Source organism: Ochotona curzoniae, unplaced genomic scaffold, assembly GCF_017591425.1.
Source record: "Ochotona curzoniae isolate NIBS_2020 unplaced genomic scaffold, NIBS_Ocur_1.0 contig_21, whole genome shotgun sequence".
NCBI lineage: Eukaryota > Metazoa > Chordata > Mammalia > Lagomorpha > Ochotonidae > Ochotona > Ochotona curzoniae.
In genome coordinates this window covers 5168137-5182405 of record NW_024465322.1, presented here as the reverse complement: position 1 = coordinate 5182405, position 14269 = coordinate 5168137, and the positions used below count along the sequence as shown (strand labels likewise).

The following is a 14269-nucleotide window of genomic DNA, read 5'->3' as shown; positions in this document are numbered from 1 at the left end:
AGCTCAAGTTCAGCTCCAGAGTCTCACGCACACGTACGCACGCGCAACACACACGTCCCGCACCCACCCCCTTTCGCAGCACACACACACACACACACACACATGCGAGCACGCACACACCCCGCACGCGGCCGCGCGCGCGCGTGCGCCGGGTAACCTGCTCCGCGCTTTGGTGCGCTCCGTACTCCCTCACCCCACCCTGGCGGGTCGTCGAAGGGCGGGGCGGGGAAGGGGAAACGGAAGGAGACGCGGGGCAAACAGTGAGGTGCGAGGGTCGAGAGGGGTTCCCACCTTCAGTCCTTGGCATGGCCCCTTGGCCCCTGGATCGAGACGATCCGAACGGAACAAAGCGGGCTAGACGCCACCTTTCCGCCCCCGTGCCTTGGCTAAGGAGCCGCGAGGGGAGGCGAGGAGTGGCGCGGTACTGATGGCCAGGAAAAGACGGCTCTAGCCCCGGCCTCCGACCTCGCAGGTCGGTGTCAAAGGTTGGGGACTGGCGTGCGCGCACGCGCGTACACGTGTGTGTGGAGGAAGGGGGTGTCGAAGGGGAACCAGGGGCCGCACGTCCATGGAGCGGGCCAGGGCGCGGCCCCTGCGCCTGCGTGGTTGGCTTTCCCCGCTGCTTTTCAAGCGAACAGCCGGGAGGCACTGGAAGGGTTCAAGTGGGGATCCGGGGGCCCGAACCTCAGGCGCAGGTGGTGACCACAGGGGCCAGGGATACGGGGGGCGCCGCAGAGGCCGAGGGCGCCCCGCCTTTCTCCGCCTTCTTCTCTTTTTGCTTGAGGTGGATCTTGGCGTGGCGCTTGCGCTCGTCGCTGCGCGCAAACTTGCGCCCGCAGAACTCGCAGGCAAAGGGCTTCTCGCCCGTGTGCGTGCGGATGTGCGTGGTGAGGTGGTCGCTGCGACTGAAGCTCCTCATGCAGATCCGGCATTGGAAGGGCTTGTGGCCAGTGTGGATGCGCAGGTGCCGAGTCAGCTCGTCTGAGCGGCTGAAACGGCGGTCGCAGCCCTCGGCCGGGCAGGCGTGCGGCCGCTCGTGGAGCGGGGTCTTGCTCGGCCGGTTGGGGTACTTGCGGGGCCGGATGGGCTTGAGCGTGAGTGGTGGCTGCGGCAGGCTGCCGAAGCCCGGGTGGATCTGCTTGTCTTTGAATGCCTTGATGGTCTCCAAGGGAGTGATGGGGGGCGGGTTGACGCGGATGGGGTCCATGGCCTGGAAGGGCTTGTGCTCCGGAATGGAGCCCATGTCGTTGGGGTGGTGGTACAGGTTGTAGTCAGGAATCATAGGAAAGAGATTGCTGTCCAAAGCGGGCTTGGCCGACTGGTAATCCTGTGGGGAGTAGGCGAGCCCTGGGTTACCCTGGGGGTCGTGGAAAGATACTGGTTCCGAGTAGAGGTCGCCACAGTTGGAATAGGGGGGCAACGCCGGGTACATAGCCTCCACGTCTCCCTGCGGCGGCTGCACCAGGCTGGTTGTAGACGTCTGCGTGCTGAGCGCCCCCGAGGCTGGGGGCACCCCCAAGATGCCGGCGCTCATGAGGCTGATGATATTGTCCTGGCACCAGTTGGAAGGGGAGTCAAAGGCGAACTTTCCCAAGTAGGTCACGGTCTTGTTGCCGGGGGCTGGCTGGAAGGAGCTGGAGTAAGAGAGTTCGGGGTTGGGCTTCTCGTTGGCCAGACCGATGTCCATCACATTCTCTGCGGAGAGCAGGGAAGAGAAGGCGGGCGTGAGTGAGGCCGAGCCGGCTGCCGGCCGCAGCGCCCAGGTCCTGGCCCAGGTGCCGAGGGCGCGGCCGGGCGGAGTGCGCAGCGCATGGGGTCAGAGAAGAGCGCGCTGTGCCCCGGCGCAATGCGGGCGGCGCCGCACTCCCAAGCGCAACCTGGATACGGCACAAAATACTACGGATCGGGGTGTGGAACGGCTGCGGCACACACACGGCACACGCTGCGCACACACTCACGTACCACACACACAGAGAAACACACGCGCGCGCGCGCGCGCTCCGCAAGCATTGTTGTTCTTCCCGAGGTGGGGCGGGCAGGTAGCTGCAGCCACAGGTAGTTTCAGACCCGAAGCGCGCCGGGCTCTGGCTCTCCAGTGCGCACAACTCGGCCTCTCTCCACGGCCCCAGTCCGCGCGCCTTCTTCCCCGCCCCGGAGAGGCCGTCCCCTCCGCCCCCCACTATGCGTGCTGCGCTGGGGTCGCCAACCCCGAGCGCTCCGACGCTTTGTCCTCCGAGAGTAAAAGGGTACCGCCCGCCAAGGGAGCTTTCCCATATCCACCCCGCACCCCCACCTACCCCGCAAAGCCCCAGCCTCAGCCTCCTCTGAGCCTGAAGGAGATTTCAGCTCCTGCTGGAGGGGTGGTGTGTGTGTGTGTGTGTGCGTGTGTGTGTTGGGGGGGTGGGGAAAGCCCCGGCCCCAGCTAAAGAGAGAGGGCAGAGCGGCGAAAAACCGGCCCGCGCAAGCTCTCCGGGCCTCAGGATCACCCCCCAACTCCACCCCCGGGGACGACCCGCAGGTGGGCCTCCCCCTCCTTCTCTCCCCCGCCGCAGGCCCCACACCCCCACGGCTGTGCTGAACGCCCCGGAAAGGCAGCGTCGCAGTACCTCTCCCACCGCGGGGACTCCACGCCGCACATGGCTCCATCCCGGGTGGGAGGCTGAGGGAGTAAGGGGGAGGGGGGAGAGCGCGGGTGAAAAAAGACGCCCGGCTCCTCCCGGAAAAAGGGGCGACGGCACCACGCCTTGCACGCAGCCCCAGCGATCGTGCCCCCCGCGCGGGGAGGGAGAACCCGGAGCCACTCGAACCTCCCTCCCTCCCTGCCTTCCTTCTCTCCTCTGCCTCCCTCCGGTCGGCAGCTGCCCCCACCCGGGAGGACCGAAGCAGCTCCCGGTGGCGGTGGCGTCGCCAACCGAGTCTTCCCGATCGGAGAGGGTGGGAGGAGTGGGTGGGAAAAGCCGTTCGCCCCCTCCCCCGAAAATTCCCAGCGCGCTCCCCCACCTCTGCATCCATCCATCCATCCATCCGTGTGTCCGTCTCTCCAGCCAGCCCTGCAGCCCTCCGTCGTCAGCTCGCTCCTCGCTCGCTTGCTCGCGCGCTCCCTCCTGCTCCTCCTCCTCCTCCTCTTCCTCCCTGCCTACCCCGCCGCCTCCCCGCCGCCCTTACCTGTAGCCATCTGATTGTAATGGGCCACCGAGTCGCTGCTGCCGGAGAAGAGGTTGAGCGCGCTGGGGATCTCCTCGGGGTACAGATTGTCGGGCAGTTGGTTCAGCAAACTGCTCATGGTCACGGGCAGCTTCTCGGCGAGTTTGCCGGTCATAGCACTCCAGAGCCGCCGCAGCCGCCGCCGCCCGCTCCTAGCGCAGCTTCCAGGCCCGTGGCATCGGAGAGGCGATCGTGGTGCAGGGCAAAAGCATGCGGGAGGGAAAGTTCTGGGGGGAGGGGGTAGGGACTAGGGGAAGGGATGGGCCCAGGGAGGGGATCTTGGCTTTTTTGGGGGGGCAGTAAATTCTTTGTGGGGGGGCGGGAGAGCCTCAGTTGGTGCAGGCAGAGGCTGGTGGGTCCCCGGGGGTGGGGCGTGTGCGAGGGGTGGGGTAGGGGCTAGGCCTGGGGGGAGGCGATCTTGGCTTCAGGGGGTCGCACGCCGCCTCAGTACGGTCTCACAAACAGACGCGCGCCCTCGGCGCCCCCCCGCCCCACGATCCGCCGCCGCTGCCGCCGCTGCCTCTGCCGCCGCTGCCACCACCGCCACAGCCACCGCCACCAGCACCACCACCACCACCACCACCAGCCCCGCCGCTTCCTAGCAAGCTCACTGCTGCCCAAAAGCTCCCAGCCAGGGAACTCCAGCAGCCTATTTATCCGAGCCCCGGGAAAGCTCCGTGACGTAGCTGCCCATATATGGACAGCCAGAGCCCGGCGGAGGGGCGCGACGTCACAATGGAAGCTCCTCACAATGGAACATTAGAAAGCAGGAAGCGGGCCGCAGCCGGCGTGCAGCGCCCGTACCGCTCGCCGCTGCTCGGAAAGGAAGAAGTAGAAGAACAAATAAAAAACCAAAAAACCCTAAAAACAAAAACAGGGAGACGGAGAAGGAGCCGAGAAGAGAAGGGAGCAAGATGTGCGAGCAGAGTGGAGAGCGCGCCGCGGCTGAGCGCCGCGAGTATTGCGCGTAGCGCGCGGCGCGGAGTCCAAACCCGGCCTTCAAGTGGGTGCTTTGGCCTGGAGATTCTGCGCTCATTGGGGAGCGGGGTACGGAGGGAAAGGCGAGGGCTGTTTGCAAGTGACCTCTAACACCTCTCTACTCCCCACTATCCTAGTCTGATCCCGTTCGCAGATAGCCTGCTGGCTGCTTGGGGAACCGGAAAAGGCGCGCTCGGACCCTGTTCCCAGGAGCTCCCCCAGCCCCTCCGCATTCGGGACCCTTCCTACTCCAGACTGGGGAAAAAAGGAACTGGTCCCCAGAGACGAGGGGCTTCCAGAGTGTGGGTGCTTCTCGGTTCAGTGTCTGAAGAACTTTGGTAGGGACTTCATTCCTCTACATCGCCCACGACCATCTCCCCTCTCCTGGGCCTTGGATCCTGCGCTCACTCCCAGCTGAGTCCCCGGGCCGATGCAGGCTGTAGCCTCGTACGTCCCGGCTTGAGAATGTGCCATTTTGGCGTGCAGACTGAGTGAAGTTGGGGGCATGGAGAACACGTGTCGGGCACATCATCTCCTAACAGCTCCCAGGCAACCCCTCTGGCCACAGGATGGCAGGAGGACCCAGCGCGCCTGGACACAGTCGCTGTGTGCCATTGCCTGCGAAGGGTCCGTCCCGGAGTTGCAAGCGGGAGGACTCAGAACCCACAGTTTGCATGCACGCCATCGCGACAGCCTGCCCTGGTCCCGACCTATAGCACTCGCCCGCCACAGGGCAGTCCTTACTGCCATCTGCCCCGGAGCCCCGCAGTTAAGCGCGGCTTGTATACCGACCCGGGGCGCAGTCACCTCCCCGCGCGCCGCAACGGGTTCCGGGGGTGGCTGCGTTCCGCGAGGCCTGCTCTCTAAGCGCGCGGGCGCGGCTGGGCCGCTACAGAGGGGGAGGAAAGCTCGGGAGCTTGGGGCTGCCACCCGAATCACACTGGCCTGGCGGGGGAGGATTCCCTCATCGTGGCCGCGTGGGCGCGGTGAGTCCCGCGTTCCTCCCCTCTCCACCCCCCGCCGGCGAGTTGAAATTGCGGGGTTGGGGGAACGTGCATCCTTGGGGAGAGGGGAGAGTGGGAGTGTTGACAAGGAGGCAGAGCGGATCCCCGGGCCTAGCGCCGTGGGAGGGCCACGCAGGCCGGGGGACGCGTGGGAGGAACTCCCGAGCCGCACATCGTGCTGGGGTGGATGACAACCCCCGCTCCCTCCCCTCCTTTGCCACTCGCTTAGAGAGCCGGGGATGGGAGGACCGGCCTCCCCCGGATCTTCTCCAGTTCTCAGGAAAGAAGGGATTCCCGCCGCCCGCGAGCCCCGGTCCTCTCTCGCGCCAGGCTCCCCCACTCCTATCCCGGGGAGGCGCAACGCGCCCTCAGGCTCTTCTCCGCCCGCGCGGCGCGGGGAGGGAGCGCGCTGCAGCGGTCCCGGGCTCCGGCCGGAATCAGGGCATGCAGCGCCTTCCCGCCCCCGGCTGCGTCCCTGGGGGCGGAGGGGGGAGGGCGAGCGCCAGGTCGGGGGGCGTGGGCGGCGGTGTGAGCCGGGCTGGGTGCGGGAGGGGCCCCGGCGGCTGCAAGGGAGGGTCGCCGGGGCTGCGGGCCAAGCCGGGAAGAGCCATACAAGGAGCGGATCCGGTGACGCGCCGGCCGCGCCCCTTCTTCGGCTTGATTTGGCTGCAGATTCCGGTCTCCGGATTTGCATATTTTGGCATCCAGTGGAAAAGGAAAGAAGAACGGAACCCGCAGCCTTTAAAGGAGCCGCACAGACTGTAGCGTCACCCAGGGAGGCGGTCTGGGTGTATGTGTGTGTCTCTGTGTGTGTATGTGTGTGGCGGGGGGGGCGGGGGGAGCGTGAAACTTCAGCCAGCGGCTCCGGCCTGGGGCCTTGGAACCCAGCGGTAGTGCAGGGGCGGGGAGTGACGGAGACCCGTGCATGCTCAGCGGCGGGTCTCTGTCCTCCGGGCGCGCTTCCTGCTGCACGTGCATTTGCACGGTCTTGGGGTGTGTGTGCGTGTGCCGGTGGGTTCCTGTCTGGGGGGTCGAGTCGGGACCGAGGTCCATGGTATTGGGCTAGCCGTAGGGTCTCCCTGCCTTGCCCCACACCCAGCCTGACTGCAATGCTCGCGTCTCGCCGCGTGAGGCAGAGTTGGGCTCGAGGGGGTGGGAAGGAAGTGAGAGAGGCCTTAGGCTGCCAGCCCAACTCCGGAGGACCCCACCGTGCACCCATTTGCACCTGTCCTCAGGTGCACCTCTTCCTGTGGCATAGGGGGGTCAGCGCTGGGAAAGGCAGGGGCAATTGGAGCGTCCTCCAGTTTTCAGCACCCAAAAGACCACAAGACTCAGATCACTGCAGAATTGACCTCCCACCCCCAAAATCCTTTTGGCTGGCTGGGCTCGCTGCACCCAGGAACTGCACTCGTGGGGTGGAGGGGTGGGCCATGCGGTGGTGTCAGCCAGATTGGACAGGAGCCTTTCAGAGCTAAAATGCCTTACCCTTTCCTTCCTGCTATTTCTTTCCCTAGGATGGGTGTATTCAGTTTAGTATTCATCAAGGCTTCTGTTTTTAAACTTTAGATACACTGGCCCATTTCTTCAATAATCCCGATGTCCTCTTGCAGGGTCTCACACCGTGGTGGCAGGGGTCCCAACACCTGGGCTTTCCTCTGCTGTTTTCCGAGGTGCACTAATGGGGAGCTGGAACTCCAACCTGCACCCATAGGAGATGCTGGTCCCCACCCTGCGAGCTTAAGCCCTCATAGTCTGCTTCCTATTTAGGCTGCAGCCAGAGCAGGCATCTATTGTCCCCCTGGGTGAGGGTGGCAGCTGGGTACCAGGGTCCAGGAGAAACTCAAAGCACTCTGCCTTCTGCTTGCCTTTTCTTCATTTCCACCTCTAAATTTTTCTCCTTCCTTCCTTCCCTCCCTCCCTCCCTAGCAGAGGGGCCCAGTATGTTTATCTCGGGTTCATTGGCTTCATTGGCGGGCTCAGGTGAGACTGCCAGAGGCCTAATTACCTGAACTTGAAGTCCAGGACTTGTTGGGAAGCGAGTAGGCACTGGTTCAGGGCGTCCCGCCCTTGGAGCTGGTGAGAGGCAAGCTAGGCCCTGTGCCCTAGAGCCAAAACCGCCCGGGCCCTGCCTGTAACTTCCCTTGGTATCCAGCTGGCTTCATTCACTGCAGCTTGGGGGACAGCTTCTGTCTGAGTAGGGCAGGGGATCGGGGGAGCCAGTGCTGGGGTGTGTGTTTCAGCGAAGGACAAGGAAGGGGGAATGTGGCTCCTGAAACCCACTGCAGGGACAGACAAGGTCACATAGTCACCTCTGCCATCTGAACTTCGCCTCTCACCTAGTCTTCCTCTGCTGCCTTACAAGAAGCCCCTACTTGGCGGAGCCTGTGGCACTGGCCACGTAGAGCCTCAAGTTTATACACTAGGGAAGGTTCCCCTGGGAAGTAGCCTGTCTGGGCTATGGACCCGAGAACCAGAGACATTCTGGCTTCCTCCAGTCACACCAAGCACCAGTTTCTGGGACCCACCCTGGTGGAGTGTTCCTGGAAGGCCATTTTGGGGGGCCAGGGTGGGGGCATAGGGGAAGGAAGGGAGAGAGCGAGATCCTCCGTCCACTGCTTCACTCCACTCTCCCAACTGGCTCGATTTCCCTTGCCTCCCTCCCCAAGTTCCCTCCACCTCCCAAGTTTCCCTGCATTATTACTATAGTATAATTTTTCATAAACAGTCATATGTCCATCACTGCGGGCATGGATAACGGCAGAGTCCAGCATCCTATTGTCAAGATATAGTTAACAGTTTCCTTGGGAGTCCATCTTTGATCTGGAAGTAGAGATGCATACTGCATTGCATCCTCACATCTGGATATGCTAGTCCCCATTATACATCCCCTTCAATGAAAAGCCACAATACAAAATCAACAACAGGAGGAAAACCAGAAATTTACAATGCCATCAAGTTAAATAACCTGCTACTGGATATGATAAGTCTCCATTACACAATGACTGTATATCCCCTTAAATGAAAATCCACAAAACAAAACAAAATCAACAATAGGAAGACAAGAAGAAATTAAAAATACCATGAAGTTAAATAACATGCTACTGAATGACTAATGTGTCGCTGAAGAAATGAAAAAGAAAATCAAGAACCTTCTTGAAGAAAATCTGAAAGATTTACAGAGAGAAGGAGAGATACAGAGAGATCTTCTATCTGCTGGCCAGCCGGGATTCCAACTTTTGCCTATGTGGGATGTTGGCACTGCAGGTGGAAGATTGGCCAGTTGAGCAACCACACTGGCTCCCCACTGTTCTGATTCCAGATTCCTACTAAGTAATATGCACTCTGGGATAGAGCAGTCTCCAATAGTTGGTCCCTAACATGCTCATGGGGAGACCTTGAGTTCCTGGCTTTTGCTTCAGCTTGGCTTAGCCCTTGGCTGTTGTGGCTATCTGCTTCAGCTTGGCCTAGCCCCTGGCTGTTATGGCTATCTGTGAAGGCCATGTTCAGTGTCTCTCCCTTTCCGTCTCTTGGCCGTTCAAGTAAATGGAAATAAATCAATAGAAATTAGGAGATGATTTGTGTTGATGAGGAGAGCTTCAGTTGTTTTGTGGAGGCATCTGATTACAAATAGTTGAACTTCACCCCCTCTGGGACTCCAAAGTGAAGGTCCTTAACCCCATCCTTTACCCCTTCATGCTTGTGTTGGGGAAAGAAATGAGATGTGGATGAGAGAGGGTGGTATTGGGCCACAGTACGTTACACTGCCACCTCCAATGCTGGCATCTCATAGGGGACACCAGTTCAAGTCCCAGCTGTTCCTCTTCTGATCTAGATCCCTACTGATGCACGTTGGAAAGCAGCAGAAGATGGACCGAGTTGTTAGGCTCCTGCATCCACATGGGAGACCCAGATGGAACCCCAGGCTCCTAGTTTCTGGTCCAGCCCCAGCTATTGTAGCTACTTGGGAGAATGAATCAATGGATGGAAGACCTCTGCATCTCTCACTGTAACTCTTTCAAATAAATAGAAAAAACCAACCAAGCTTGCTTGCTTCTTTCCTTCCTTCCTTCCTTCCTTCCTTCCTTCCTTCCTTCCTTCCATGGAAGAAGCAAGGAGTACAAGAGAGGCCGGCTTGAATGTTGGGCACCAGCACCCCAGCAGGGATGGCGGGAACCCTGGGCCCCAAAAGAGATGGAGTGCAAAGCTTGCCGTTCCCATGGAACTCAGGGCAAGGGTTCCTCTGCTAGAGCCTCTCAGCAGGTGTGATGGCCACCAGGGCATGCTGAGTGCCAGCCCAATTCCCAGGTGGTCCCAAGGCAACAGGATCCTCTCTAAGCCAATAGCACACTTTCACCTAAAAAGTAGGTATTTATTTGGAGCAGGGTAGGGGAGTAGGCTTCCATGTGTTAGCTCACTCCCCCGAATTCCCACCACAAATGGGTTCCAGAGCTGGGGCCAGCCAAAGCCAGGAGCTAGGAAGGTGATCCAGGTCTCCCACAGGGGTGGCAAGAATCTGCTTCCCATTGCCTGTAGATCTGGGTTAACTGAGCCAGAGCTGCTGGACCTGAATCCAGGTGCTCCATCATGGGATGCGGTCTTAACCACTAGGATAAACATCCTCTCCTACACTGGTTTTTTTTTTAGATTTATTTATCTGAAAGAGAGAGTGAGTGAGTGAGGTTCTATCTGCTGGTTTATTCCCTTGACGGCTGTCATGGCCAGAGTTGGACCAAGCCGAAGTCAAGAGCTTCATTGGGGTCACTCACACGCATGGCAGGGACCTGAGCACGGGGGCCATCTTGGGCTGTTTTCCCAGGTGCATCAGCAGGGAGCTGGGTAGGAAGTGGAACAGCCGGGACTCAAACTGGCCATGTGGAGTGGCTTAGCCCACTCTTCCCCAACACTAGCCCTTGACATTTCCATTTCATTTATTATTTTTTAATTTAAAAAAAAGATTTATTTTCATTGGAAAGTCAGATACAAAGAGGAAGATCTTCCATCTGCTGACTCACTCCCAAATGGCCACAACGGTCAGAGCTGATCTGATCTGAAGCCAGGAATCAGAAGGTTCTTCTGGGTCTCCCACATGGATTCAGGGTCCCAAGGCTTTGGGCATGAACAGGGAGCTGGATGGGAAGTGGGGCTGCTGGGATTAGAAATGGTGACCATATGGGATCCTGGCGCATGCAAGGTGAGGATTTTAGCCACTGGGCTACTGCACCGGGCCTGACATTTTCATTTTAAACACCTATTTGTGCCTAATTTAAAGGAATTCTTATTCTTGAGGCAAGAATTTGCTGGGGTCAGGGGAAGATGGGCCTATGCAGGTTGCCAGGGAGACCCCTACGAAAATAGAAGTCCGAGGCTGACTGGAGCATGGATAGAAGGTGATGGGACTCGAGGGAGTGTGGGCAGTGGTAGGGGCAGTGGCAGGGGCAGGAGTCCTACGTTTTGCTGTAACTTGGGGCCATGACCTTGGGCTTCAGGAAGGGGTTCACCCGTACAGCCTACCTCTGTGTTCCTTCCACTTCTGTTAGCTCAGAACTAACAGAGTTCTGCTCCCACTGCAGGTGCTAGCATTGCCAGCCCAGGGAAAGGGTTCTGTGAGATTTGGGTTGGGGTCTTGAGTGGCTTAGCCGAATGGGTCAGGGGCGAGGCCTTGGCTTGGGATTGCAGCCCATCTGAGTTCAGGGAATCATAGAGGGCCAGTGGAGTTGTCATGTGCTTTAGAGACCTGTCACTGCCTCTGGGGGCCACTGTTGGGGACCGTCCCTTCTCAGCTGATAGAGTTGGGTGTCTCTGTGCCAGGACTCCCCGGGGATGGGGCTTTGTGGAAAGAGGAACCTTGTGATTTGAAATGAACCAGAGAAGATGTTTGAGGGTGTGGAGACCAAGAGGGGCGGGGGGGAAGCGCCTGGGAGAGATGGAGAGCAAAGAAAGTGCCATAGCGAAGGAGAGGGATGGGGAGGAAGAGTGAGGAGAGTACGTCTCCTGCCCCATGGCTTGCTCTGTAGCTGTTTGCTGGGAGCAGGCTTCACCCATGGGACAGATGCTACTGCAGTTTGCTCTGTGGTTCTCTCGGCTTCCAGCCTCCAAGGGAGAAACAGTGGGATCCTGGGCTTCTGCCCTCCAGTTGTGGAGTTGGAGGCAGGATTCTGGTTTCTTCCTGGCCATTCCCTTGCAGCCCAAAACCCTGGGTCCAGGGAAGAGCGGTGAGTGACCTTAGGGGGCCCAGAAGACAGAGTCCATGATTCGCAAGTGGCCTTTCTATTCCTGCCTCCATGCCTCCACCTGACCCTTACTGCACCCCGGGAGGACGGGAGGGGTGAGGGAGAGGGCTGCTTGTTCATCACGGTTTGTATTTTTCTTAAAAAAAAAAAATAGTTTCTATTTTGAAAGGGAGAGTCTCATGGAGAGAGGGAGAAAGACACAGATCTTGTATCTCCCGGTTCACTTCCCAACTGCTCACAGTAGCCAGGGTTGCAGGAGCCAGGAACTCCATCTGGGTCTCCTCTGTGGGTGGCGGGGACCCCAGCCCTAGGACCATCCTCTGCTGCTTTCCCAGGTGCATTAGCAGGGAGCTAGATGGGAAGTGGTGCAGCTAGGACTCAAACCAGCACGCCCCTGGATCTGGGAGGCGGCACCCATACTTACAGGGTACTTTCTGGGCACTCTTTGTAGAAGGAAACCAGCTTGAGCTCCGGCTCCTGCTGTCAGGCAGCAGGCCTTGTAAGCTGAAGTGTGGAACAAGGCCCGTCTAGAAATGACGTGAAGTCAGGCCGGCTAAGTGTCCTGCCGGAGGGAGCTACAAACAGTTCAGTGGAAAGGTTGGGAGGTTCAGGACCCAGGGAAGGTTTCGTGCTGCCAGGAGAGACTGAGTCCCTCCCTTAAGTGAGGAGCAGGAGAGCTGGGTGTCCCCGTCCTCATCACTGCTTTCATCTCCACAATCAGCCCAGGAGCACTGCCCTTCCAGTGCCGTCATGGTGTATAACCAGGACAAACGGGGAGACCTAGAGGTAGGGGCAGATGAGAGCTAAAAGGGGGACAGCAGGGGGCCCTGGCACTGGGGCACCTACACGAATGGAGGTCAAGAGACCCTCGCAGCAGGCAGTCGGCCGGCTGACTCACCTGGAAGCTCCTGGAATGCTTGTTGGACGTGGGGCGTGAGGAACCCCCTCTCTGGCTCTGTTCCTTCCACCATTTTTAGCAAGAACGGGGAAGGGCTCTTTGGTGGGCTAGGATCCAGAAGGAAGAAGGAGCCTTGGGCAGGCCAGGAAGGGGCGTCAGGGGGCATCCCAGGTCCTGGGTTGGAGGGGCAAGGGGGGTTGGGGGTTAGATTAATCGGCTGTCAACTCAAATGGTAACAGCCCCGTTAATTGGAGTGGTAATGATGGTTGGCATTTTATCTTCAAAGTCAAGAGCAAACTGTAATTAATACTCCCACCACCCGAGGGCAGGGTACAGGGTGGGGGAGAAGGGAGTGGAGAATCTTGAGCTAACAGTGGGGATATTGAGGCAGTGGCTGAGAAAGAGTCGTTAGGAGAGTGGACAGTTAAAGAGAATGGACACCCAGTCCAGTAGAGCCCCCCAGTGTTTTTCTGAGCACACCGGACGGTCTAGTAGCCTGGAGGGCCAAGGTCACGAGTGGGGGAGGGGGTCTTGGGGGAATTTGGGGAGGGGTCTTGGGGGCTTGTGAATGGCTTGGCCACAAGAGCGGGTTGCGGGGTGGCCCAGGGAAGGGCAAGATGAGGCCGGCTTCCCTTGGGGTGAAGGACAAGGAGGATGGGTATGGGCATTCCTCTCCCTTAAAGGCCAGTGTTGGGGTGGCATAGCGTCTGGGCGCTTAGGGACCCACCAGCGTTTGCACGTTCGCTGGGAGGAGGCTACTGGCTGGCTGGCTGGCTGGCTGCACACTCAGAGTGACTCACCGGCGGCTCCGAAATGCCTCCCGGTTTCCTCCGCGCAGTCTGGCTGCCCGGAGCCCCTAGGGAGTTCTTCATTAGGGTAGTTATCCCGCCGTCCTTAAAAGCCGGTATAGAGCGCCCAGGGTCTGAGGCCACGCCACGACAGCCCCCCGCCCCAGGATCCTACAGCTCATAAACACCCAACATCCTTCAGAGCAGCCACCTGTCCTCAGAGAGGTCTTCTTACCCTCGGCTGATACCATCAGGGAGCAGATGGCACTGGTGATGGCAAGCAGCCATGTTTTATCCTCACCTTACTATTTGGAAGCACCTGCCTCCCACCCTTTTCTCCACAAGGGCAGGAGGGATTGCCTGTGTGTGCTGTTCCACCCAAGCTCTCCCCTAGGTCTTTCTTCCGTATCTGGCACCCCAGGGTAGGCGTCAGCCCTGGACGTCCATCTAGTGGTTTCTCCTCCCCCTGTGTTTCTCCAGTACTGGACAGCTGTGACTGACTTTCGGTGTGGTCTGATAAAGTACAAGGTCTACCATGTGCACTGATGCTAAGCATATACGTACAAAGTGGGGCTGGGAAAGGTGTGGGATGAAGGTGCGTGTGTGTGTGTGTGTTGTGTGTGTTGTGTGTGTTGTGTGTGTGTCTGCTGGGTCTTGGTATTGGTCCCACAGACAGGGTCACGTGCTGCATCTGAAGGCATGGGCTTGCATTTGAGTCCAGCCATGACTTAAAAGTGTACTGGGTGTCTTTTGCTAAATTCCCTGTGAACAGGGCACTTGCGACAAAGTAGAGTGGAGTCCTCCAGACTAAGGGTGAGGGGCCAGTGCTGTGGCATAGCAGATAAGGCTGCCATCTGGGATGGCGGCATCCCATGTGGGTGCAGGTTTGAGTCCTGGTTGCTCCACTTCCCATCCAGCTCCCTGCTAATGGCCTGGGAAAGCAGTGGAGGATGGCTTAAGGACCATGTATCCACTTGGGAGACCATGTATCCACAGGGTCCTTGAGACCCTATATCCACATGGGAGACCCAGAAGAAGCTCCTGGCTCACAGGTTCAGATCAGTCTAGCTCTGGGTGCTGTGGTCACTTGGGGAGTGAACCAGTGGATGGAACATCTCCCCTGTGTCTTCTCTGTAACTCTGCCTGCGATATCAATCCTTTTTTTTT

General features: G+C 59.1%; 1 protein-coding gene across 3 annotated transcripts; it reads right to left on the bottom strand.

The window, feature by feature from the left end:
• Positions 1 to 328: 328 nt before the first annotated feature.
• EGR3 (early growth response 3) lies at positions 329 to 3500 on the bottom strand. 3 transcript variants are annotated; one of them, XM_040971393.1, is made up of 3 exons: positions 3166 to 3312; positions 2607 to 2659; positions 329 to 1695 (listed from the first exon to the last, which is right to left on the bottom strand). In XM_040971393.1, exons 2-3 carry the CDS (start codon positions 2644 to 2646, stop codon positions 686 to 688), a joined length of 1050 nt encoding a protein of 349 aa, XP_040827327.1. In that variant the 5' UTR covers positions 2647 to 2659; positions 3166 to 3312; the 3' UTR covers positions 329 to 685. The 3 variants fall into 3 exon arrangements, with proteins under 3 accessions (XP_040827327.1, XP_040827326.1, XP_040827325.1); XM_040971392.1 differs by lacking the exon at positions 2607 to 2659 and having other exon boundaries at positions 3166 to 3500; XM_040971391.1 differs by lacking the exons at positions 2607 to 2659; positions 3166 to 3312 and adding an exon at positions 2842 to 3037.
• Positions 3501 to 14269: the final 10769 nt, after the last annotated feature.